General features: G+C 42.7%; 1 protein-coding gene across 4 annotated transcripts; it reads right to left on the reverse strand.

Annotated features, from left to right (window-relative positions):
* Positions 1-4417: 4417 nt before the first annotated feature.
* Positions 4418-25266, reverse strand: LOC101669908 (gamma-interferon-inducible protein 16). Of its 4 annotated transcripts, XM_004775809.3 has the most exons (9): positions 25011-25262; positions 20751-21035; positions 19491-19621; positions 18725-18892; positions 14520-14687; positions 11052-11219; positions 7466-7885; positions 5737-5922; positions 4418-4740 (listed from the first exon to the last, which is right to left on the reverse strand). In XM_004775809.3, the coding sequence occupies exons 2-9, from the start codon at positions 21013-21015 to the stop codon at positions 4672-4674; spliced, it is 1575 nt and encodes a 524-aa protein (XP_004775866.1). In that variant the 5' UTR covers positions 21016-21035; positions 25011-25262; the 3' UTR covers positions 4418-4671. The 4 variants fall into 4 exon arrangements, with proteins under 4 accessions (XP_004775866.1, XP_044942554.1, XP_012902927.1 ...); XM_045086619.1 differs by lacking the exon at positions 5737-5922 and having other exon boundaries at positions 25011-25266; XM_013047473.2 differs by lacking the exon at positions 7466-7885 and having other exon boundaries at positions 25011-25265.
* Positions 25267-25944: the final 678 nt, after the last annotated feature.

Here is a 25944-nt window from a genome sequence, read left to right on the forward strand (position 1 = left end):
TAACAAACTGCTCAAAATAATTCGTCTTTAGGGAAATTCACATTAAAGTGTGGTGAGATGCCAGTATGCACCAACTCAATGGGCTGAAACTGAAAAAGATTGGCCACACCAAGGACTGACGGGGTCAGGAAAGAACTGGAACTGTGGGAGCGTCCAATGCCACAAACACTTAGCAAATCGTTCTGCAGGCTTGTTAAGAAGTTAACATGTGTGCAAGGCGGGGCCCGGGGAAGGTGCAGGGCCAGCGAGATGGTCAAACACAGCTGCTGGGAATGGACCATGTCACAGTCACCTTAGAAAACGGTGTGGAGATTTCGTGTAAATTTAAGCATATGCTTGTATAAAGCTGCGTCTTGACCCAAGCTTTTCCATGTGACATGCTAACCTGTGTCGACACAAGCATCTGAATGTGAATATTTATAGATGTTTGATGTGTATTAGGCCAAAATGTACACAACTCAGTGTTCCTTACCTGGGGAATGGATACACAAGCTTGGCAGATCCCCACAATCGAATTCCGTACAACAGGACAAGAAAAAACTACAGATACCCACAACAGCAGATGAATCCTAAATGCATCCGACTAAGTGAAAGAAGCAGGCTTAGAATTCTACACATATTTTTATTTTATCTTATTTTTGAGAGAGAGAGAGAGAGAGAGAGCTCACAAGCCAGGGGTGGGGCAGAGAGAGAGAGAAAGGGAATCTCAAGCAGGTTTCATGACCCATGGGGAGCCCATCGCAGGACTCGGGCTCATGATGATGAGATCATGTCCTGAGCCAAAGTTAAGCATAGGCCGCTTAGCCAACTGAGCCACACAGGTGCCCCACGTATACATTTTTAGTTCCACTTTGTGAAATTCTGGAACAGGCAAAATTATGAATTAATAAGTCATGGAGATGGAAAGTGCAGTATAGGGAACATGGTTGATGATATTGTAACCACGAATGGTGACAGAGGCGGGCTGCACTTCTGGTGGGTACTGAATGATGGACAGAATCGCTGAGTCAGTGTATTGTACGCCTAAAACTAATATAACATCATACATCGATAAGACTTTAATAATAAACTTAAATTTAACTTAAAAAACAGAAATTGTATCAGTGGTTGTCAGGAGCCTGGAATGGGGAAAGGGTTAGTAATAAGGCTGCATGAAGGAAATTTTGGCTACAGTGGAACTGTTCTAGATCTTGCTCAAGATCTAGAACTGTTCAAAATCTAGATCTAGATCTTGACTGAGGCATGCATGTGTAAAAACTCAAAGAACTTTGGGTGTCTGCTGGCTCAGTTGGTTAAAACATCTGACTCTTGATTTGGGCTCAGGTCATGATCTCAGGGTCATGAGACTGAACCCCATGTCAGGCTCCTCAGTCAGTATGGAGTCTGCTTCAGATTCTTTCTCTTCCCCCCATCACTTTACCCCTTCCCCTGCTCATGCGTACTCTATAAATAAATCTTTAAAAAAAAAAAAGCCTCAAAGAACTTTGCAGTAATAACAGTGAATTCTACTGTATGTGTATTAAACCTTAATTTAAAAAATGGAAAATATGTATACCATATAGGAAGAAAAATTGTAGCTGTTTTTAATACTCTTTTTAAAATTTAATTAAATTTAATTAATTTATTTATCAGAGAGAGAGAGAGGGAGAACACAAGTAGGCAGAGAGGCAGTCAAAGGCAGAGAGAGAAGCAGGCTCCCTGCTGAGCAAGGAGCCTAATGCGGGACTTGATCCCTGGACCCTGGGATCATGACCTGAACTGAAGGCAGCTGCTTAACCAACTGAGCCACGCAGGTGTCCCTGTTTTTAATACTCTTGATTGTGCTTTTTGATCTCTGTAGAATAAACATCCATTGCTTCTGTAATTAATCAGATAAAACTATTTTTTAAAAGATTCACAAAAACTGGATCAAGGATTTTATTATGACTTTCATTATTATTATTTAAATGATCTCTATGCCCAGTGTGGGGTTTGAACTCATAGCTCCAAGATCAAGAAGTCACATGACTGAGGTAGCTAGGTTACCCTGGATCAAGGATTTTAAAACAATTAGTGTTTCTTATCCATTTGATTAATAATATTTAGTTTATAAATGTGATAATGATATAATTACTAGGAATAGTGTTCTTAGAAGTATTTAATTGGGACATCAATTTGGCAATATTATTAACACATATATTCATATTCCTTGATCCACTTATAGGTATTTAACCTAGAAAATCTTGACTTATGGCATTACATAAATATTGCTTTAAATAAAAAAAATCAAAATAATTGAAGTAAACAATGAATTAAATTAGTCATGATAAATTTATTATTGAATATGATTAGATTTATGACTATGTTCTGACACATAAAAATTTATAACACATACCATTAGATAAGAAATGTAAGTTACAAACAGCAGTGTAATATCTTTCTTTACTAAGTATTATAGGCTAGTTAATTATTAAGTGCTTTATATAGATGCCTTGTTTAATGGCCACCACAGATATAACTGTTATATTTCCACCATCATTAGCTCTGTTTTTATAAATGAAAAAAATGAGGCATTCAGTTTGGATGTATATCTTCTAATCAGAGCCATACGGCGACACTTTGAGATCCCTGGAGATATTTCTCTGCCTCTTGCATACCTTAAGACCACTTAAGACCACTTGGCACAACTATAGCAATGAGGGGTTTGTGATGAGAGATGTGTCTCTGAATTGTGAATTTCTCTTGGATCCCACACTTCAGATCTAGGGGAAGTTCTAGCTTCTCACCTACTTCATGCTGGGGTAGAGGAGAAACTCCAAAAGGTACAAAGTGCAAAAAGAGACAAGGTCTATGGTGTTAGAGGATGAAGCTATTTATTTCAATACAAAATCAAAGACCCAAATTCTTTTGTGTCCCTCAAGTTGACCTCCTTTGGAGACACAGTATGCTTGGAAATACCAAGCTCATTGAGGGAATCAAGACTACAGTAAGGGAAGTCAAGTCATGGACTGGGCAGGTCCCTGGAAGAACTCATTCTTAATCACCATTGTCTACATACCATAGAATAGTCAATCACAGAAAGTTTGTATAAAGTAATAAGAATACGAGTAATAAGAGCAAGAACATAAAGACTATGAGTAGATAGCTCAGAATACACATCATTTCTGTGGGACACCACGTATATCCTGAGGGTCCATAAATCAAATCTGATTTGGAGGAAGTTTTAGCAGTCAGTGACATCTTCTTAGCATGGAATCTCTTCCCTAACTAGCTGAGTGATGTTATGATCTTGACGACTTTTCTCAATTTCTCTAAACTTCCCTTTTTTCATTGCAGATGAAAAAACTGGACTCAGTATTTGTATGTTCCCTCACTGTCCGGTTTCCCACAATGACCAAAATTACCTTGAATGTATATGTACTTAAATACTATGTATATTCTATATTTAATATATATTATAGATCTATCCTAATAATATATATTATTAATATATTCATGCATATTATTACTTATATATGTTATTGGAATGGTATCAGGCAAGGAAGAAACATAAGTCTCTATTTTACTCTTGGCATCTAAGCCTCCGGAATAAAAGATACACCTCAGAAAGAAAGCAGTACAAGTGAGAACAACTCATTCTTTTTCCACGCACCCTGGCCCTGAACCACGAAGGCAGATCTGTAATGCTGCTTTTCCTTAGATTAGTTGCACATGAACAGCCTTGGACCTTCCCAGAGGGAGACATCCCATTCTGTCCTTCACAGCTTCCTCCTCATCCACCTTCCATCCCCCTCACACACCCACCCCAAAGCAGGACCACAGCCTGATTCTCAACCGAGGACTGGGATTGACCATTTGAGTATCATTAGGAAAGTGATTTCACCTTCTGTTCCTTGCTTTTCTCAGAGTAGGAGAGTAAAGAGGAGAAAACTATCAACCATCTCCAGCAAGGCTGGAGACTGACACACGGTAATTGCAAAAGATCAGGTAGTAAATATGGGATCAATAAATATACTGTAAATGTCAGCTTGGGGATACCTATGTTCTGCCATTGGGCTCTATAGTAAATTAAGGATTCTTCAGTGCTTGCTTGATGTAGATCTTTGCCTGCGGCAACTTCCTGATGGAGTCCACCTTTGAGGAGCATGAGAACCAGGAAATATGTTCTGAGCTAAAGCAATCCTTCCCTAAGACACAGCTCTTGGCAAACAAAGCACAGAGGGTTTCTGGGCTGATGTGGGCTCTCAGCTGGCCTTCTCTGAGCAGGGCACAGCCCGTCCAACATGCCTATTCTTGATCCCAGCCTCAACTTGTTAAGATCACACCCAGAGTATAAATGCAAATACTGCTTGGGATTTGGGGGGCTCAGCCTGATCTGCAAGCCACAGATGATTTGCTTTGAAGCAACACACCGAAGAGTTAGACTCCTGTTATAGAATTCCTTTACAATAAAAAAAGTTTATTATTTTTTCCAAGTTATAAAAATTATACATGCAAAATATGGTCACAGACACCAGAAAGTATAAAAGTATAAAAAATAAAATAAAAAGTACCCATTACCACTCTATTCCCCAGAATTAATGCTGGTATATCTTGAACTTCTCTCAGATATATGTATGTATTTTTTTTTCTATACTTAGATTTTACCTCCATAGCATCATTGTTAATGGCATCCAGGTTTTTAGAAGGATATTACAGTGAGATTTCCGTATGTGAATCAGGACCGAGTGGTTGTTTCTTGTTTTTCCTGGGCTTGATGACCTTAAAGAGGAAAGAGATGGTGATAAAACAGTTGAGATGCAACTGATTCTATCTTTCTCCCTGCACTGACTCTTTCTCCCTGCCACTGGCTACATTCCTTCTCTCCTTTTCCTGTAAGGCTCTTGCTCTCACTTCTCTCCTTCAGTGAATTCTGTCCTTTGAGCCACCCCACCCACCTTGGTTGAGACCATGAAATGAGGAGGTAGTCACTCACACGCAGCATGAGTGCATGTGGGCGGGGCCGAAGAGAGGAGGGAGCAGGTGTACTCAAGGCCAAGAGCTGAGGGGAAGGTTCTCACTGGGAAAATGAGTAGGAGGAAAGTGAGGCTATGAGGGAAAGGCTGGAGGTTTGAGGGCCTCAGAACTGGAGAGACCTAAGAGTGTGGACCTGCTGTGTGTCTAGAGGCATCAACTTTTGTATTGACCTGTTTCATTCCAGTATTATTCTTTGGTGATCTTCCCACAATCCCTCATGCATGTGTGTGATGAAGAGCGTGGACTTAATCCTGTAGTACCAATGCCCTCTGTCTGTGTACACCGGTCTGTATATCTCACTAAAGGCTGGTCACTTTGTGTTTTGAGATATTCAGGGCACTCTTGATCATTTAGGTCTGGTATGAGCTCTGTTTAACATCCTCTGGGATAGAGGATATTCTCCCCATATTATAGATGATGAACATAAGGTTCCTGGTATTTAAGTTCACTAGCCAGTTAGGAAATCACAGAGCCAGGATTTGAAACAAATCTGCCTTAATGAAGCCCAAATTTACTAAATAATCTCCCTGCTTTGATACATTCAACCACCTCTATAATACTTAGCTAATTTTCTATACTTTGAAGGCCTCTCTGGGGCTTCTCTCTTCAAAGTGATTAAAAATCTCTCTCTCTCTCTTTCTCTCTCTCTCTCTCTTAAAGAAAGAATGATGGAAAGGACATCAATCTGGTTTTCGTAAAGTCTTCTATATTGGAAAAATGATGTTCTCCAGAAGTTCCCACCTTGATGAAACTGTGAATTACAGATCTCAGCTGTCTTGGATCCATGCTGAGTTCAAAGCAGATGAGTCTGAGTTTATCGCCTTCCTCACAGTTGACGTTGGTCAGTCGTCCATACACCAAGACCTCTATCTTCCCTGTATTATCTTGTATTTCATACAAAATGATGTTCTCACTCAACACGTTTTTCTACAAAAGAAAAGCAATGCCCTTCTCCTGAGAACTGGATCAGATTTCCACATCTATGAGAAACTCAGGGTGTGGGTGTACACTTTTGTCTCTGACAGGGGTCCAGAAGGAGGGGTAAAAAATAGCTTAAATTATTTTGTCCAGAGAATTCTCCTTATGAGTCTGAGGATTTCCACTAGTCATCATTAAGTAGATTATATCATTTCTGTAATTCTTCTCCATTCTCTATTTATTCACTCCTCCAATTCTGCCCGAATCTTGAATCTAGATCATCTAGTCCCATTGTTCTAGGTTTCTTCTCACTCACTACTCACTAATTCTGCATATGCACCTGTGTGCACAGCCACTTACACAGAAGGCACAGGAAAGAACAGGGGTAGAAGGAAAGAGCCACCCTAGAAGACACCTTTAATGGAATATGGAATAAAACTTCCCATAGAAAAGTAAGGTTGGGGACGCCTGGGTGGCTCAGTGGGTTAAGCCGCTGCCTTCGGTTCGGGTCATGATCTCAGGGTCCTGGGATCGAGGCCCGCATCGGGCTCTCTGCTCAGCGGGGAGCCTGCTTCCTCCCCTCTCTCTGCCTGCCTCTCTGCCTGCTTGTGATCTCTTTCTGTCAAATAAATAAATAAAATCTTAAAAAAAAAAAAAAAGTAAGGTTGGCTCCACTTAGTATTTCCATGATGTGTTGGGACAGAAATACCTTCACTAGTTCTAAGAATAAACCCAAATTATGCATTTTATTGATCATATTAATAAACTGAGTAGTTAAAAAAATTTGGGGGAGAGGGACCATCAGAGAGGGAGAGAGAATCTTAAACATACTCCACACCCAGCATGGAGCCCAATGTGGGGCCCAATCTCATAATCCTGAGATCATGACCTGAGCTGAAATCAAGTTAGATGCTTAACTACCCAGGTACCCCATAAATTGAGTATTAAACAACATGACTTCTCTAGTGTTTTCAATATCCATAATTCCTATTAGATAATGCCAGAATCAGTTGCCCAACAATTTTGATGAGCGATTGTGAAGAGAAGAGCACTTTAAGATTCAGATGATCAGAATCTGAGCTAACTATTGGAAACAGCTGCATTTTAGGGCAGAGTCATCTCTTTAGTTTTTACTCTGGTTGTCACAACTAGCATCCAAGTTTGAGAGGATAACTATTCACAGTTAACTTAACCTGCTACTGAAATGGGATGAAACAGAACTTAAACAAAATCATAAGAATATGTATACTAATAGAAAGTCTGCACTCTACTGGACCAGGATACTTGTGACCAGATCATTATATCTGATAAATGCCAAGGATTTTGGGAAATATCTTTCTGTAGAGTTTGCATGGCATTACCTTGGGAAGCAGATCATGAGGAGTTTTTCTAGCCCATATCCTGAAGCGGGAAGCTTCTACCCAACTACACTGGTCAGTGACCTCTTGAGTTCGTGTATTTCAGAAGTTAACCAGACTCTACTTGGCAAATCCAGATCTTCAAACTCTGGGGTTGCAGAAGATATAGTACAAATCAATGGTGTTGGGCTTACCTTATGCACCTGATATATCCCACTCACAAATGTTCCTGGCTTTTGTGAGTAAAGAGTATTAATTTTAGGAGTTGCTTTTGCATTTTGGATTAGTCTGCTTGAGATTTCCATCTTTTGGTCAGAATTGACATCAGACACACGAGAGGTATCATACAGCTCCAGGAACCCATTGCGACCATGGTAATCTGATATGGCGATGATATTCTTTGGGATGAACTTATTCTTCAGGCTGACATGAAAAACCTTTACTTGGAAGAATTGGCTCTCAGTAGCCACGGTGGCATGGAACATCTTTTTCTCTGCTTTCATGGGATCATATGAAAATGGTTCTGTTGCTTTCAACACCATCACTTCCTTGGGGCCCTTCTGGAAACCCTCTTCTATGGAAGCTTCTGTGGGTACAACCTTCAATCTTGGTTTCTACTTGGAAGTACACACCAAAAAAAGGCACCGTTAGGAAAGGGAAAACAGTCACTTTCTAGCAAGAGCCACCTACGCTCAATTTTGAGACTCCAGAAATACCTGATTGGATGGGTTTGGGAGAAAAATGAGCTAGGCAGAAATGGCCGATCTGCTATGATGTAGCCCATGAAAGGCATGGAGAAGAGTTAAACATAGTTTTTTTTTTTTTTTTCATCCTTTTATGAGTTTGAGAGGAATAATATTTTTCTCTAAAAGTGATTAACCCACGATGAAATGTATTTCTCCTAGGAGAGTTCTGTCATGTGTAGAGGAAGTAGGCAATAGCCATGTTGTCATGAAGGGGTTCCCAGTAGAGATGACGATGAATATATCATCTTAATTTATTAATCAACTCAGTTTAGTGAGCACAGTATATATATTTATAGCACAGCTATAAATAGGGAAGAAAATAAATCATCTTAGCAGCACTGGCAGTGGGAAGGGCTCTAGTCAGAAACCACTGATTTCATCTGGAATCAGTTCCAGTAGATGTCGCAATAAAAGACAGAAACCACTAATCCGTTTCCAAGAAGTGCTGGGCTAAGAAGAGGTTAAACAAGTACTGGAGAATCTCATGAACTTTCCTAATTTGGAAATGTCCTGGCTCCAGGCTCTTGAAGAGTAGCAGAATTCGCCATCTGAAAATATGCTTCCTTGGCATAGAATTATATTGAACTGATTATTTAGAAAAATAGCAGATTTAGAAAAAGCTCTCCAAAGAGAATAGAAATTGCCCTTCTGTAAGGAACATGCATTTATAAGAGTGTCTCTCTCTCTCTCCACCAGGAAGAGGACACCTCTAAACCACAAGAAAATTTTATGAGGAAAAACAACCTACCGAAATCTGCATAACAAACACTCTCGTTTATCCCCTATCCTGGTAATCTCCCTATGTGGTCTCCACACCTTCCTTTCTCTTGTCTTTAGATGAAGATGGTATTTCAGTGGGTAGTTTCGGCCACCTCAGGGAGTTACTACTTTTCCCCTGGTTTCTCCCAGGTATATATGAAGCATATTTATTATAACAAACTTCTGCTTGCTTTTCTCTTATTAATCTGTCTCCTATTAAAGGGGTCTCAGCCAAGCGCACAGAAGGGTGATCGTACCACACTGTTCTGTTGGAATCATGGCAGGACCCTGAGGTGCATGTCAGTGGAGAAGCCAAGTGTCAGGGGAATTTCTCTGACATCCTGTCTCCCGAGTGGCCTGAATCACGTCAGAGTTTCAGGAGAGCGCTTGGAATGAGAGGGTATTATCGATCTGTAAACGGAAGTTTGAAGGCAAGGACCAAGGTAGGAGTGCCAGGATTGCCTACAAAGCCGCGAGCTGGCTGTACCACAGACCAGCAATGCTTCTTGGGCTCTGACCTGGAAAACGATTATGGATCTACCCTGGCGCAGGCATATCTAATGGAAACGTGTTCTTTTGCTCATTGCAGGTCTGAGGAATTCTGGAAATAACCTAAAGTCAGATAATACAGTTATTTTTCTAATTTATGGAATAACCATGTAATTTTTCTTATACGTTAAAATAAGAATTTAAATCTACATTCGTTGAGTTAAATAGCACTTTAAAGCATATTAAGTGACAAAAAAAACTCCTCAAATTGGATTATAGAAAAATATATGTCATGTGACAAAATGATATTCTTTGTGCATACATAACAAAGGGTAAAATCAGAAAGACTATTTTTTAAATGTGACGTTTGATGTAAGAGAGATCAGATAATAAAATTTTACTTATTTTTGTCTGTGCATCTTGGTTTCCTAAATTTCCTAAGATAATATTATTTATGTAATAAAAACGGGAGAGGAAGAATGGGTGATAGTGCTCTGACTCTGTATTTCTACACTCTTTTCCACAATAAGTGGTCTCTGTTATGTATTGAGGAAAACACAAAAATAAAATCAAACAAATGACCAATTATATCCCATGTGGAATAAGGATGCTGTGGAGGGAATTGAGTTATGGGTGCTGGCAACAGCAGGAATAAGAAGACAGACTTGAGGGACAACTGGGTGTCTTAGGCAGTTAAGGATCAACCTTTGGCTTAGTTCAAGATCCCAGGGTCCTGGGATTGAGCCCCTACAGGGTCCCTGTTCAGTGGGGAGACCGAGTCTCCCTTTACCCCTGTTGTTCCCACTTCTTACACACTCTTTCTCAAAAAAATAAATAAAATCTTAAAAAAAAGAAAAAAGACAGAAGTTGAGAAAATGTGTCCATAGGAAGCTGCCTTTAGCTGTTATGTGTGTACTGGGGGCAGGGGACAGCCTGGGTCAGGGGACAGCTTGGGAGAGGTAATAAACCACACTAGAGGTCAGTGACTGATATGCTGCTGTGCCATTCCTTTAGGTTGCCTGTGTATTCGACACAGAATGGGCATTGTACCCCTGAGTGCTGGCGGCCACTGGGGCTATGTCAGGGCAACACACAGGCAGGCCAGGGAAGAATTGATGCTCACACATCTCCACCTGCCTTTCCCTATCATCCTCAGTTATTGTCCAAGATGAAAGGAGAGGACAGGCTCATTATAATATTCTTGAAAGCTGGGCGGGAAAAATAAAGGGATTCATGAAAAGGAGCCGTGGGAAGATGTGACATATTGTTGTCAGGGCATCGGGGAAGGCTTGCCAGAGGAAAGCAGTCAGGCTGGTGTCTAAAGAGTGGGTGTCTCTGGGCCAGGAAAAGATAGGAAGAATGAATTCCAAATGTCAGAAATAGCATGTGGTCACACAGCTGACATGGGAGGGAGCACTGAAGGCTGGACATGAGTCCAGAAGAGGGCTCAGGAGGCTCAGAGGAAATGGCTGAATGGAGAACTTAGGGGATAAACATCCTCTTATACTCATCTCCAATTGCCTGCCCACTTCCCACCCCTACTCCTGGACCAAGCTGGTAGACCTCTTGAGATCAGGAATTATGTCAAAATGCATACTTTGTAAGTAACAATGGACTTCTAATACAACAAAATCCCAGTGTCGGCATTTGGCAAGCCGTTGGTATTTGTTGTTGGTATTTGGAGAATTTATACATAGTACGGAAGTTTGAGAAGCTCTCTCAAGGTCATGGTGAGTCTTGTAGCATGTGTGGAGGGGTACAAGTGGTGGGAAGAGGGTGGCGGTACCTTGGTTGTGGAACTGCTGCCTGGGGTCGGTGCAGGCATCTGCAGAGTCTGAGGGTAGCTACAAGTGGACTGTGTGCTCATTGCAGAAGGTCCTGGAAGTGGACTCTGTCCCTGGGTTGGCGGGGTCCTCATAGATTCATTATTTTGTGTAGTTTCCATTTTCTTTTTCTGAAAGTAGATTTCCCCCCCTGGTTAATGGTTTTCAGTATCAGATAACCCAGAACACATCTCTCTCTCTCTCTCTCTGTTCCTGTCTCTCCTCCCTCACTTTCCCTCCTTGTCTGTCTGTCTGTCTCTCCCCTTCTCTGCCTCACACAGAGCAGTATCTTCACTCTGGAATTACAGCACATAGGCAGATATCTCCAACATCTGCCCAGCTCAGAAACCAACAAGGATTTCCCATGTCACTCTGCAAATTTAAACAAGTCAGATAATTCAAATTTCCTTGCTCTGTAGTGGAATTCTGTTCTACTTCTGCAGCTGACTGGCCTATCTATGCTCTTCCTCAGGAGAACACTGGATTCATGGACTGAGAGAAAGTCCTCCCAGGTTCTAAGGGAAGCAGGTCTCAGAAGAACATCGGCTGGGGTGAAGGATGTTCTATTAGCCAGGTCTTTATTTCCTTGCATCTGTGGCAAATAAGTCTATCGGTTTCCATCCCCCGTTCTTCGGGTCTAGAAAACCCCATGTTCATCCATTTGATGCTTTTTTTTTTTTTTAATCATTCCAAAAGATTCCCTTGGATTCATATTTCTAGAGGCAGAATCCTGACCAAGCAACCAAATCCCTCAGAGATCTCAACAACACAAGGCTGATGCAGGAATTCACCCAGGCCATTCCTAGGACCTGGGATTTTGTAATTGTTTAGCAAGTGCACAAGTGTCAGTAAAATCTTTGCTCTTGACTACCGCTACTTTTGCTAATGAAAGCCCCTGTGTACCATTCTACATCCAATCTAAGTTTGCCACAGTTCTACCACTTCTGGGATTCATTGGTCTAATTCATAAGGTGTCACTTGTTGACGAAGCTGTGGATGGGGGAGCTCTTGGAAATAGCTTCCTCTTCCATTAAGCTTCCGGATTAGAGCAAACACGGACCCCCCGCCCCACCTCCCTGAACCTCATTCCTCAGTAGATGGCATTCAGAGCCTGGGTTCTGGAAACAACATCCAACCATGACAGCGTCTATTCATCAACTTAAAAAACATAAGTTAAAAAATATTATAACATCCACACACCTACCATGTACTCAGTTCCCGATAAGTGTTCAAGTGTAGAATTCTGAATTTCTCTCTCGGGGTGACCCTTGCAGAAAGCTGTGAACCTCTGCAAACCTCACTTTTCTCATTGGTGAAGTGGGACTAGCAATAGCTAGGGTTTTTATAAGGAAGAATGGAATCACATGCACGAAGCACACAGATTTTAGAATCCAGTCCCTAAATGTTTGATACACAGAAATGTCATTACTGTTATTAGCATCTCCTGTCTGGGCAGGGAGCTTGTATTTCCACATATTTCAGCCTGTGTATGTGACCCTCTCAAAGGCGTGGGGACTGCTTTACTAAAGAAGCTGCTCCATTTCTTTCTGCCACATGCAGTCATTTAAATTCTTTGTGCGGAACATTGTGAGCTTCTCCCCAAATCAGTTAAACCAAATGCTTCTATCTTAATGGCAAGATATGGATACTGAAATATGCTTTCTGATTGGATAGTGTTTAAAAATCATAAATGAATTATTTTCTCAGAGCTTACTTCCCTCATCTCCCTGCCCCATTCAGCAGAGAGGATGGTCTGAGTTGTTCATGTTAGGAGAGACAGAGAAGCAGGTCTCAAGGATGATACTGGCTTGTGTCTTGTTTTAAGAGAACAGAACAAACAACCCACACCTTAGAGAAAATCTTTGAGAGACCCCATGACGAGCTAGAGCAAGGCTTTCCTGCTCACCTAATGAAGCATAGAGTGAACAGTCAGACATCCTTTTTACAGTTGTCTCTTGCAGGTGGCCGGATCCCAGAAGAGGAATGGCAGCTCAGGGGTGTGTAGGTGTAAGAGGCTGAGGAGATGGAGGGACCTCCCTGAGGTCCTTGTTCTCCAAGGATGTTTCAGGGCAGTAGAAGGATTCTTATATGAGAAGATATGACCATGTCACCTGTACAGGCAGATGGGGACATGGAAAGTGTCACTTCTAACCCAGTATGCATGGCCAAAGTAGAGTTTTCCTGAAATGGGCAGCTATGCCGTTGTCATAGCAGAGAGATGGGGGCTGAAGTTTCAACGACCAGATAAGGTCTCGGGCATCGCCCCCTGGCCTGGAGGCCAATGGGTGCTGGTTGCTAGCTGCATCCCACAAGTGTGGAGGGAAGACTGTGGAGGGAATATGAATTATGGGTGCTGACATCAGGAAGAATAAGAAGACAGAACCTGAGAGAAACCTTGTCCCTAGAGAGTCTGTCCTCAACTGCTATGTGTGTGTGTTGGGGGCTGATTATAGTCTGGGTCAGGGGGCACCTGGGTGGGGAACCGTACTCTACTAGAAGACAGACAGTGAGTAATATGCTGCTTTGCCATCCCTCGGGTTGGCTGCGTGTTCACCACAGAATGGACATTGTACCTCAGATCTCCGGCAGCCTCTCGGTCCATGTCATGGTGCCACAGAGGCACTGTGAAGGAGTTGATTCACTTACATCTCCACTTGTCTTTCTCTATCATCTCTTATATAGCCAACCTGGGGTTTTTGTCCCAGAAGAAAGGAGAACATAGGCTCATTATAGTGGCTGAAAGTGGAGGCAGGAAAAATAAAGGGACCCATGAAAGGGAGAAGTGAGAAGAAGTGATGTATTGTGGTTGGGGTGTCGGAGTGGACTTGCCCGAGGAAAGCAGTCAGGCTGGTGTCTGAAGGGGGGTGTCACTTGGCCAGTGTAAAGATAGGAGCAATGAATTCCAAGTCACAGAAATAGCATATATGCACACAGCTAACATGGCAGGGAGCACTGACGGCTGGACATGAACCCAGAAGAGTGGTCAGTAAGTCAAGAAGAAAGAGAGGAATGGAAGGCAAAGTAGGATCATGAAGGAGCTCCTGTTGTGATGAGCACTGGGTTTTCTACACAACAATGAGTCACTTAACACTAGATAAAAAACTAACCATGTACTCTATGTTGGCTAACCAACGTAACAATAACTTTAAAAACTATTCTCTTATGTTCATCTCCAATTGTCTGCCACTTCTCACCCTTACTCCTGGACATCCTGAGATGAGGAATTATGTCAAAATGCATACTTTGCAAGTAGCAAAGGATGTGTAATACAACAAAACCTCAGTGTCTGCATTTGATAAACTAATGAGTGGGAGTTGTTTTTTAGGGAATTTTTACAGAGTACAGAAGTACTGAGAAACTCTCTCAAGGTCATGGTGAGTTTGGTAGCATGTTGTGGAGGGGTACAAGTGGTGGGAAGAAGGTGGTGGTACCTTGGTTGTGGAACTGCTGCCTGGGGTCGGTGCAGGCATCTGCAGAGTCTGAGAGTAGCTACAAGTGGACTGTGTGCTCGTTGCAGAAGGTCCTGGAAGCGGACTCTGTCCCTGGGTTGGCGGGGTCCTCATAGGTCCATCATTTTGTGTAGTTTCCATTTTCTTTTTCTGAAAGTAGATTTTCCCCCCGGTTAATGGTTTTCAGTATCAGATAACCCAGAACACATCTCTCTCTCTCTCTCTCTCTCTCTGTTCCTGTCTCTCCTCCCTCACTTTCCCTCCTTGTCTGTCTGTCTGTCTCTCCCCTTCTCTGCCTCACACAGAGCAGTATCTTCACTCTGGAATTACAGCACATAGGCAGATATCTCCAACATCTGCCCAGCTCAGAAACCAACAAGGATTTCCCATGTCACTCTGCAAATTTAAACAAGTCAGATAATTCAAATTTCCTTGCTCTGTAGTGGAATTCTGTTCTACTTCTGCAGCCGACTGGCCTATCTATGCTCTTCCTCAGGAGAACACTGGATTCATGGACTGAGAGAAAGTCCTCCCAGGTTCTAAGGGAAGCAGGTCTCAGAAGAACATCGGCTGGGGTGAAGGATGTTCTATTAACCAGGTCTTTATTTCCTTGTACCTGTTGCAGATCAGCATATTGGTTTCCATCCCCTGTTCTTTGGGTCTAGAACATCCCAACTTCATCCATTTAGATGCTTTGTTTATCATCCCAGAAAGATTCCCTTGGATTCATAATTCTAGAGGCAGGATCCTGACCAAGCAACCAAATCCCTCAGAGATCTCAACAACACACAGGCTCATGCAGGAATTCACCCAGGCCGTTCCCAGTACCTGGGATTTCATAATTGTTTAGTAAGTGCACAAGTGTCAGTAAAATCTTTGCCCTTGACTACCATTACTTTTACTAACGAAAGCCCTTTTGTACCATTCTACGTCCAATAGAAGTTTGCCACATCTCTGCCACTTTTAGGATTCATTTGTCTAATTCACAAGGCGTAACCAGTTGATGAAGCTGTGCATGGGGGAGCTCCTGGAAATAGCTTCCTCTTCTGTACAGCTTCCTGATTAGAGAAACCTCAGACCATTCACCATGCACAACCAGCCATTCCCCCCATGCTGTCAAGACCTCTTTCCTCATTAGAAGGCTTTCAGAGCCTGGGCTATAGAAACAATGTCCAGACATGCCCCTGTCTATTCATCAGTTTTAAAAAATAACTTCAAAAATATTGTAACACCCACCCACCTACCATGGGCTCAGTCATGACCACTAAGTGTTCAAGTGTTGAGTTCTGACATTCACTGCCTGGGTGGTCCTTCCAGAAAGCTGTGAACCTCTACAATCCTCATTTTTCCCATTGGTGAATCAGGACTAGCAATAGCATCCGAGTGACAAATGATAAGTGGTCCATCAAGGAAAGATGAGTTCACAGACAGGAAGCACAATTTCTAGAATCCAGTCACTAAATTTTCTATACAAAGGTGTGTCAAGATTGTTGTTAGCACTTCATGCCTATGCAGGGAGCTTGTATTTCCATTGAGATCCGCAAATTTTTCATGCTTTGTGTGTGACCCTCTCTATGCATGAGAAATACTTTCCTAATACAAATAAAATCCCGAAGAGATATTACCTCATACCAGTGAGAATGGCTAAAATTAACAAGTCAGGAAACAAGAAATGTTGGTGAGGATGCAGAGAAAGGGAAGCCCTCGCGTGCTATTGAGAGGAATGCAAGCCGAGGCAGCCACTCTGGAAAACAGTCTGGAGGTTTCTCCAGAAGTTGAAAATAGAACTACTCCATGACTCAGCAGTTGTACTCCTAGGTATTTACCCCAAAGATACAAATGTAGTGATCTGAAGGGGCACGTGCACCCCAATGTTTATAGAAACAATATCCATAATAGCCAACCTGTAGAAAGAGCCAAGATACTTATCAATAGATGAATGGATAAAGAAGATGTGGCATAGAAATATACAATGGAATATTATTCAGCCATCACAAAAGATAAATTCTTAATATTTACATCAAAATGGATGGAATGGGTGGGTATTATGCTGAACAAAATAAGTCAATCAGAAAAAGGCAAGTATCTTATGGTTTCATTCATATGTGGGATACAGGAAACAGCACAGATGCTCATAGTGGAAGGCGGGGGGGGGAATGGAATGGAAAAAAAAAGTATAGAGGGGATCAAACCATGAGATGCTGTTAAAAAAAGAAAGGAAGAAACTGAGGGTTGCTGTAAAGGAGGTGGGGGAGGGGCTGGGGAGCACTGGGTGATGGGCCTGAAGGAAGGCATAAGATGTGATGAGTACTTGTTGTTGTACTTGTAGGTACAACTGGTAGGTACAGTTGTACTTGTGGGTACAACTGATGAGTTGTTGAAGTCTATATATGAAAGTAATGAGGTAGCAAATGTTGGCTAATCAAATTTAAATTAAAAAAGAAGCTTCTCTATTTCTGTCACATGTAGTAATTTAAATTCGTGGAGAAGAACTTTTGGAAGCGTCTCCTAAAATTATTTATACTGAAAGCTTCTAAATCTGAATAATAGATTTGGATGCTGAGTTATACTTTCTGATTGGACAATGTTTAAAAATCATAACTGTTCGTTTTCCCAGAACTTACTTCCCTCATCTCCCTGTCCCATTCAGCAGAGAGGATGGTCTGAGCTGTTTGCTTCAGGAGAGACAGAGCAGCAGGTCTCAAGGGCAATATTGGTCTGTGTCTTGTTTTGAGGCAACAGAATAAAGAGAGCCCACACCTTAGAGAAAATCCTTGACCCCGTGATGAGCCACAGCAAGACTTTCCTGCTCATCTAGTGAAGCATAGAGTGAAGAGTCAGATACCTTTTTACAGGCATCCCGTGCAGGAGGCTGGACCCCAGAGGAGGAATGGCAGCTCTAGGGTGTGTAGGTGTAAGAGCCTGAGAGGGTGGAAGAGGCCCCTGGGGTCCCTGTGCTCCAAGGCGGTTTCAGGGCAGCAGGAGGATTCTTATGTGTGAAGAAATGACCTTGTCACCTATATAGGCAGATGGGGACATATAAAGTGTCCTTTCCAAGCCAATATGTATGGCCAAAGTGGAGTTGTCCTAAGATGGGCATCTATGCCATTGTCATAGCAGAGAAAATGGGGAGCTGAGGTTCCAATGACTTGATAAGGTCACAGGCACAAGTGTCTAGCTCCATCCCGTAAGTTGTGGAGAGACTGTAGGGGGAGTAGGAGTCATAGGGGCTGACAACAGCAAGAATAAGAAGACAGAATTTGAAAAATCTTGTCCATAGGGAGTCTGCCCTCAACTACATGTGTGTGTAATGGGAGCGGGCTACCAGCTCGGTCAGGGACAGCTTGGGGGCAGGTCACAAACTATTCGAGAGGACAGTGATTACGATACTACTTTGTCCATCCCTCAGGTTGCGTGTGCACTTGTCACAGAATGGACATTGTACATCTGAGTGCTGGCAACCACAGGGGCCCTGTCATGGCGGCGCAGAGGCAGATGCGGAGGAGGGGATGCATGTTTGTAGCACTCACCTGCCTACCCTTGTCCTGCGTTTCTGAGGTTATTGTCCAGGAAGAAAAGAGAGCGTAAGACTCATATAATGATTGCAAATGCTGGGTGGGAAAGGTAAAAGGACCCACGAACGGGAGCAGTAGGAAGATGTGATGTATCGTCCTCGGGCACTGGGGAAGTCTTGCCAGAGGAAAGCAGGCAGGCTGGTGTCTGAAAGGAGCTGTCCCTGGGCCAGTGCAAAGATAGGAGCAATGAATTCCAAATCACAGAAGTAGCACGCATTCGCATAGCTAACATGGGAAGGAGCACCGCATGTAGGACACGAGTCCAGAAGAATGGCCAGCAAGTCAAGAAGAAATGGTTGAATGAAGAACAGAAGGGATAAGCATCCTCTCATGTTCATCTCCAATTGTCTGTCCACTTCCCACTCCTACTACTGGACCAAGCCAGTAGACCTCTTGAGGTCCGGAATTATGTCAAAATGCATACCTTGCAAGTAGCAAAGGACGTGCAATACAACAAAATCTCAGTGGCTGCACTTGGTAAACTAAGGGGTGATTTTTGGTATTTTGGGAATTTATACATAGTAGAGAATGACTGAGAAGGTCTCTCAAGGTCATGGAGAGTCTTGTAGCATGTTGTGAAGGTGTATAAGCATGGGAAGAGGGGGATGGTACCTTCGTTGCAGAACTGCTGCCTGGGGTCGGTGGGGGCATCTGAGGAGTCTGAGGGTAGCTACAAGTGGACTGTGTGCTGGTTGCAGATGGTCCTGGAAGCGGACTCTGTTCCTGGGTTGGCTGGGTCCTCATAGATTCATCTTGTTGTGTTGTTTTGATTTTCTTTTTCTGAAAGTAAGTTTCACCCCTGGTTAATGGTTTCCAATATTAGATGAGACACATCATTACTACTGAGCAAATCAAGTTTTTATTACTAGTTTCTAATTATGTCAAAATTTCTGTATTCCTGAAATCCAGGAGGTACTTGGATTCAATCCCGCTAAGAGATGATGGCAAAGCAAGCAGCCCACACATATAATTGATTCACACAAGAGCCTGGGAACCCTCCTCATCCCTGGGAAGAATGCTGTACCGGAATTTATAAAATTTATGCTTGAATTTTTGTCTCTTTGAGCAGGCTTGGCAAGCTACTCTCCTAGTGTGACTTCCAATTTTGTGCACATGTAAGGAGGGGTCACGACTTCACATCTCCTTCATGGGGACTTATCCGCACTTGTGATGTGCACACAGTTCCGAAACATCATGGGTGATCATAACTAGGGGTGTGCTGCCTCTGAACCTCGTTTTCACTCTGCTCCTGGAATCCCTTTTTCCCGATTCTTGTATTTGCAGGTTGAGGAATGAGTAAAGCACTTGGTGTACGTAAGAAGGTAATAAGTGATAGAACCTAGAAGAAGCTCCTTCCACGGGACCTTCTCCATCCTACCTTGGACATGACTGTGTCATGGACTGATCCCGAAGCTTCGTTCACAGTAGATGTGGATTCATCAGTTCTGGGGGAATCCTGCCTTCTTTTCTTCATGGGTTCTTTCCCTCTTGCTCCGCTTTGCCTCATAACTGAAGCAGTTAAAAAAACAAGATGATGAGTCCCAGGAGCTGGCCGAGGGCAGCTGTAGCACTTCCATTCCTGCATCCTCTCAGCTTGTGTTTGTGGGTCTGGGATGCTGGTGTGCTCCCCTCCTGCATCAGCCCGCCGACCAGAGCACAGGCGCAGACTCACAAGGCTAGTTCCCGTTCTCCCCCAGGTACATGAGCACACCCCTCCAATCCCCTGCACTCCCAGGTACCTCAGTCAAACCCTTTTCCCACCTTATCCTATGCGTTCTTTTTAAGAATCTGTAGTTTTAGGACACCTGGGTGGCTCAGTCCGTTAAGCGTCTGCCTTTGGCTCAGGTCATGGTCCTAGGGTCCTGGGATCCAGCCCCTCAACAGGCTCCCTGCTCAGAGGGAAGCCTGCTTCTCGCTCTGATCCTCCCCCTGCTTTGCTCCCTCTCCCATTGTCAAATAAATACATAAAATCTTGGGGAAAAAAAAAAGAATCTGCAGCTTTCATAATTCATGTGGTGGGTTAACTCCTATGGAACGTCTGTTTGAATTACAGAAACCAGAGAAGGAAAATCTGATCTAATTGGTGATATGACGAGTTGGTGATACTGGACTTAACGTTTTAAAATATTTTTAGAGGAGGCAAAATCTTCACATCTCTGAGAATTAGCTTTTTCTTTTAAAAAAGTTATGTTCTTTAGCAAGAAACTTTTAGTCATATTTCATAACTTTTAGTAACTTTTAGTCATGTTTCTTGCTAAGGAACATAGTAATGATGGCATAAATAATGTAACAGAGCACCAAACGGACTGAACGAAGAATTTTTAAATCTTACGATTTTTCCTAATTTTTCTTTGTCCCTCTTCAACGTTTTGTAATATGCAGAAGCCTCTGCCTTTCCTCATCAACTCTTTCTGCTTTTTTCTTTACCCACACCCCCAAAATACACCCTGTAAAATATAGTGGACCTCTTTATAGTAAAGGGATTGTCTAAACTGTCTACTTGTTGGTGTCTGAAGGGCTACCTCGTCTCAGCTACCCACTTGGAAATTGGGAAAGGGATCACTCAGCTATGCCAATTCCAGGGCTCCCTCCGATGTGGGGGACCCGGACCCTGACAGTGAGGGCTCCTGCCCATTACCTTTTTTCTTCTCATTTTTAAGAATTTTAACAACGTCTCCAAGCTCTTCTATGTCTTTGAACAGTTTTACTAGCTTGTCCACACAGGCAGGCCCTGGGAACTTTCTTTCCATCAGGTCAGCAATCTGGACCTTGTTATACTCTTCTTGCATTTTTCTGGTGAGTCTCAGATCGCGGGCCAGCAGGGACTTGACGATGCTGAACTGGTACTCGTTGATGGCCTCCAGTCCCTTCAGCAGAATAATCCTCTTGTAGTCACTCCCCATCGCTCCGGGTGCAGCTGAGCCTGAAAGAGACAAATACCGTCCGGTGTTATACCTTCATCCGGATGGTTTAAAAGTTCGGTTGTGTCTGTGTGAGGGAGGCACCCCTGCCAAGGTGTTGTCCTTCAGTGTGTGTGACAAAGAGGAACTTAATTTCCAGGTGTGTCACTGTGGGAACTGGGTTGAGAACTGCTACATTCGGGACTTCTAAGAAATTCTTTCCTTTTAGTAATGATAGTTGAGTTGAGTGGGGTTGGGGGTGGGTGTGGTGGCAGGAGGTCTGGAAAGAGGCAGTTGATGCCCTGTGTGGAGCGAGGGCTGTCGGGGGTCGGAGTCACAGTCCTAATAGATCAGGACTATTTGGTAGTTGTTTTGCTGGAGTTCTACTTTCTTGCTAGAGCAGGCACCCAGAAGTTATTGGCTGAAGTTATTTCTACAGTTGCTTGATTTTACCTTTCTAGGCTGAATTCCTCTTACTAGTTCTTCTTGGAGAGCCGGCTCCCCCGTACAGAGCCCCGTTTTGATCTCAGTCAACATCCTCCAATAGTTCCCCATTTTGGTTTAAAAAAATTTCTTGCTTTTTAGCCTAACTTGGAAAGCCTTGAATAATCTGCATCATTTTTACATCTGTAACTTTTGTATTTTGCATGTCATATGTTGCAGAAATACACAATATACCTTGTCTTCCCAAGTTTCATGACTTTGCTAATTCCCTCCCTGCTTCCCAAAGAGCCAGCCTCACTTTTCTTCCTCCCACCACCTTCTTACAGCCTTCAAGGCTCCACTGAGGCTTTGTCTCCTGAAACCCACCAGAGTCCCCTTTTGGGCCTGGGTGTCGTCCTCTGGGTCTCCTTATCACCGTGTGTACTTCCCCCATGGGACTCAGTACATGGTAGGGATTCCAATTTTCTTTTCAAAGTCATAAATTCTTTTCATTTACGGACAGCGTGTTTGGGTGATTTTTGTATAATTAGCATGTTCAGATTCCCAGGGCTAAGAATTATTCCTCCTTGAGAGAATGTGAGCATTTCCAGATTCATCAGGCCCATAGAGTGAAGGATAAAACCCCAAGATATATTATGGGGGAATTGAAGATTATTAAAAGCAAAGTTAAAAACTCTGAAAGCTTCCAGAGATAAAGAGTGGGTCACCTGTAAAGCCTCAAGGATGAGATTGAAACTGATGTTCAAAGCAAAGCTGCCCACCACAGGAAAATAAGGTCAATTTACATGTAGTTCTCATCCAAATTCCGTTATCCATTTCAAAATCGAGCAATTTTTAAAATGAAATTTTTGTGTTTTGTGTGTGTCTGTGTGTGTGTGTGTGTGACAACATAATTTATTTGCAAAATAAAACCAGATATGAGGTGACAGGAGACAATGTTTATTCTTCATTCATTCCACCTAACTGAACATTCCTAAGTTTTACTGTTAAAATATTAGTGTATTTGGGGCACCTAGGTGGCTCAGGGGGTTAAAGATTCTGCCTTTGGCTCAGGTCGTGATCTCAGGGTCCTGGGATCAAGCCCCACATCAGTCTCTCTACTCAGCGGGGAGCCTGCTTCCTCCTCTCTCTCCACCTGCCTCTCTGCCTGCTTGTGATCGCTCTCTTAAAAAAAAAAAAAATATATATATATATATATATATATATACATATATATACACACATACATATACATATACATATACATATGCATATACATATGTATTTATTGTGTCTAGTATTACAGTATTTAAAGTAGGTGTGTTAAATAGCCTTTCCTTTCTAAAATGCCCCTATTCTGAATTCCAAAACATATGTAGCCCCAGGGGTATCAGAAGATGTATTGTCTATGTATCTTGAGGGCAAAATAATTTTAAGAGGTGAATTTTAAGCTAGCCCAAATCATATTTAAATGTGAGGGTCTCAGAAACTATTCTCTGATATTCAAGGCCTTGGTAGTTTAGAAGATAAAGTCCTATACAGAGACATCTATTGGAGGAAATATTTGACACCAAAAATAACACAAAGAGCCAAGAAATACCACAAGCCCAGAGGTAAGTAAGAGCTGGAACCGAGCCTGATCTGGTGTACCTAGGCCTTCCACACGAATACAGCCCTGACCCAAGACAAGAGAGACAACACCTCCATAAATGGCCCACCCAGGGAAGTGACAAATTGCATTTGTGGAGGAAAATGCATTTATGCAATCTGCCAATAGAGTATTAACAAAAGATCATTTAAATGTGGGAAAATGAAAGAAAAATACTTGATCATGCAAAGAGTAACTAAAAGAAAACCCAGTTTATCTATACTAGTGTTGCTTGAAATAGACCTGAAGATGAAAAGCATCCCCAGAGTGCAAGACAACCATAAAGGCTGACCTCCTAGGGAAACAAAACAGTTGTCATTATGCATTTACCTGCTAATAGTAAATATATGTTATTGATACTTTATATTCCTTTCTAATGCTACAAATATTACATAATATGTCTTATAACATGATTGACATATTATAATATAGAAATTGCATTTGTAGTATTAGGTAGCATGTTTCTCCTCACTCATCCACACACACTTTTATATACATGTGTACATCTATACATAATTACATAAGTAATGTACATTATGTTATTGTATATATAAATTTGAGGGAACTATAGGACAAAAACCTCACAATTTTATGGTAGGAGATTTCTTTTTTTAAGACTTTATTTATCTATTTGACAGAGATCACAAGTAGGCAGAGAGGCAGGCAGAGAGAGGGGGAAGGAAGCAGGCTCCCCAAGGAGTAGAGAGCCTGATGCAGGGGTCGATCCCAGGACCCTGAGATCATGACCTGAGCAGAAGGCAAAGGCTTTCACCCACGGAGCCACCCAGGAGCCCCTATGGTAGGAGATTTTAACATATCTCTTAATTATTAAATAAACAAGGTAAAAAATTCAGTAGAGGCTTAGGAACTAGGACTAACATTATTAATAAGCATAACTGACAGGTTTACATAACATACATAAGATTCCAAAATCAGCATTAAAAATCTCACACTCTGATCAAGCACATAGGAACTATTGTTATGCAGGTCGCACAGAAAGTCGCTCAACAGTTCTGAAACTCTGTTTGTGGCGAAATCTCCTCCTCTTTCTCCTATACTTTTCCACTAGGAAAAAAATCAGTAATTTTCAGGAAGGCAGACAGTAATACTAAAAGGAACTGGAAAACCAGCTCTGGTGGTATCATCTGGAGTATAATATGAAGATTAAACTGCCTTACTAGAGGTAAACATGTTTTTGCATAACTGTGTCTGGGGAAGTGAAACTTTTTCTGCTCTGTGCATGTATATGGGTGTGTGAGTGTCTTCTAAAATCAGGATAAGACCACAATGCAGCTTTTTTTTTTTTTTTTAAGATTTATTTATTTATTTAACAGAGATCACAAGTAGGCAGAGTGGCAGGCAGAGAGAGAGGAGGAAGCAGGCTCCCTGCCGAGCAGAGAGCCCGATGCGGGGCTCAATCCAAGGACCCCAGGATCATGACCCGAGCTGAAGGCAGAGGCTTAACCCACTGAGCCACTCACGTGCCCCCACAATGCAGCTTAAATCCAGATGTATTTTTTTACTTATTATTATGTTCTGATAGTTTCCTTGTGCTCCTAACTTGACTTCTGACCAGAACTGTACAAGATTACCAAGAGTTTCCTGAACACCACCGAGGGAAGAAAACCAGACCCTTTTTCTAAGGTAACTGGTGCCAGTAGTCACCTGCGGAATAGATTTTAAAGTTTTCCACAGTCAAAATGCACCTCCTTTCGTTCAGGTGTCAGCTGTGGTGATAAACATGCCTGCTCCTTGTCTAGGTAGTAAAGGATTAGAATCAAGCTACTCATGTTTTCATGTCCCCAACTATAGTTGATACCAGCCCCCTACCCCAATTCTTCATACACTAACCCCTGCCTACTCCCCGGTTGTCTTGGGTTCAGCCAGCAGGTGCCCACAGCTGTCTGCAGAAAGCCACAAGCCTCACCTTGCTGAAAATCTCCAGGAGTCTGGATCCTGATGTCTTCTTCAGAAATTCAGGAATCTCTGCTTATGTTGTTTGAGGAGGAAGATAAGTCGACAAAGCCTTCAGAGGATGAACTGCAGGGTGTGATGACCTCCTGGAGGGCGGAGGGAAAAGAAGTATTTGGAAAGCTAGCAAGGGCAGATGGCTCTAGTAGAGTCCCAGAAAACTCGGCGGGCGGGGGTTTCCTCACTGGGCACAGCCCCCTGGATGGAGAAGTTGCAACACAATGTCGAGACTCCTCCCTCCGAGGCTCTTAGCTTTCGATTTCCTTAGTCAGAGAAGATCAACAGTTTCCTTCCTGTATGTGCCTAATCAAAATGAAAGATTATAGCAAAGGTATAATTGAGTGTTTTGTTACAAATGTCAGTAGATGGCCGAGTGCCAACATTACAACTCCAGCACACTGGTGGGTGGGTCCTCAGAGACCTGTATTCCCGTGGATGATGCTCAAATGTAAGAAAAGTTAGGATGAGTCACCGGACTGCTTATCCCTCTCTTCCTGTTCTCAGAGTGGCAGGAGGAGATGCTGGAAGAGGCATGTCTCTCTGCTCACCCTTGACTGTACCTCCTGGAAGAGGGTAGGTCGGCTATGGAATCACTCTCGGTTTAACTAGTGCCTGAAGCATTCACCCAGCTAGTAACTGACATACCCGGAGCTTGGCAGAAGTAGAAGGTCATTACCGATGTGTGAGTTCTTAGTCAGAGAGGCGGCCCTCTCAGCTGAGACTAGGCTACTTCACTTCACTGGTCAAATTAATGATCACTCACACTTCCTGCACTCTTCGTGGAAAAGACACGGGTGGGTAGTCAGCTCCTATCTCGACAGCATAAGCCCTTGCAGTTTCTGGAAAACACTGAACCTCTGGACTGTGGGACTTGGTAAACCTCTCGCTGT

The sequence above is a fragment of the Mustela putorius genome, unplaced genomic scaffold (assembly GCF_011764305.1).
Source record: "Mustela putorius furo isolate JIRA1106 unplaced genomic scaffold, ASM1176430v1.1 tig00000997_pilon_pilon_pilon, whole genome shotgun sequence".
In the NCBI taxonomy this organism is placed as follows: domain Eukaryota; kingdom Metazoa; phylum Chordata; class Mammalia; order Carnivora; family Mustelidae; genus Mustela; species Mustela putorius.

What these genes read in the sequence shown, in the direction of transcription:
- LOC101669908 (XM_004775809.3), bottom strand. Translation starts at nt 21,015, where the DNA reads ATGGGGAGTGACTACAAGAGGATTATTCTGCTGAAGGGACTGGAGGCC. An exon ending in ATGACACAGTCATGTCCAAG is followed by an intron (nt 18,893 to 19,490) that starts GTAGGATGGAGA and finishes ACTTACTTTCAG; the next exon opens with AAAAAGAAAATCAAAACAAC. An exon ending in TAATTCACAGTTTCATCAAG is followed by an intron (nt 4,741 to 5,736) that starts GTGGGAACTTCT and finishes TTCCTCTTTAAG; the next exon opens with GTCATCAAGCCCAGGAAAAA.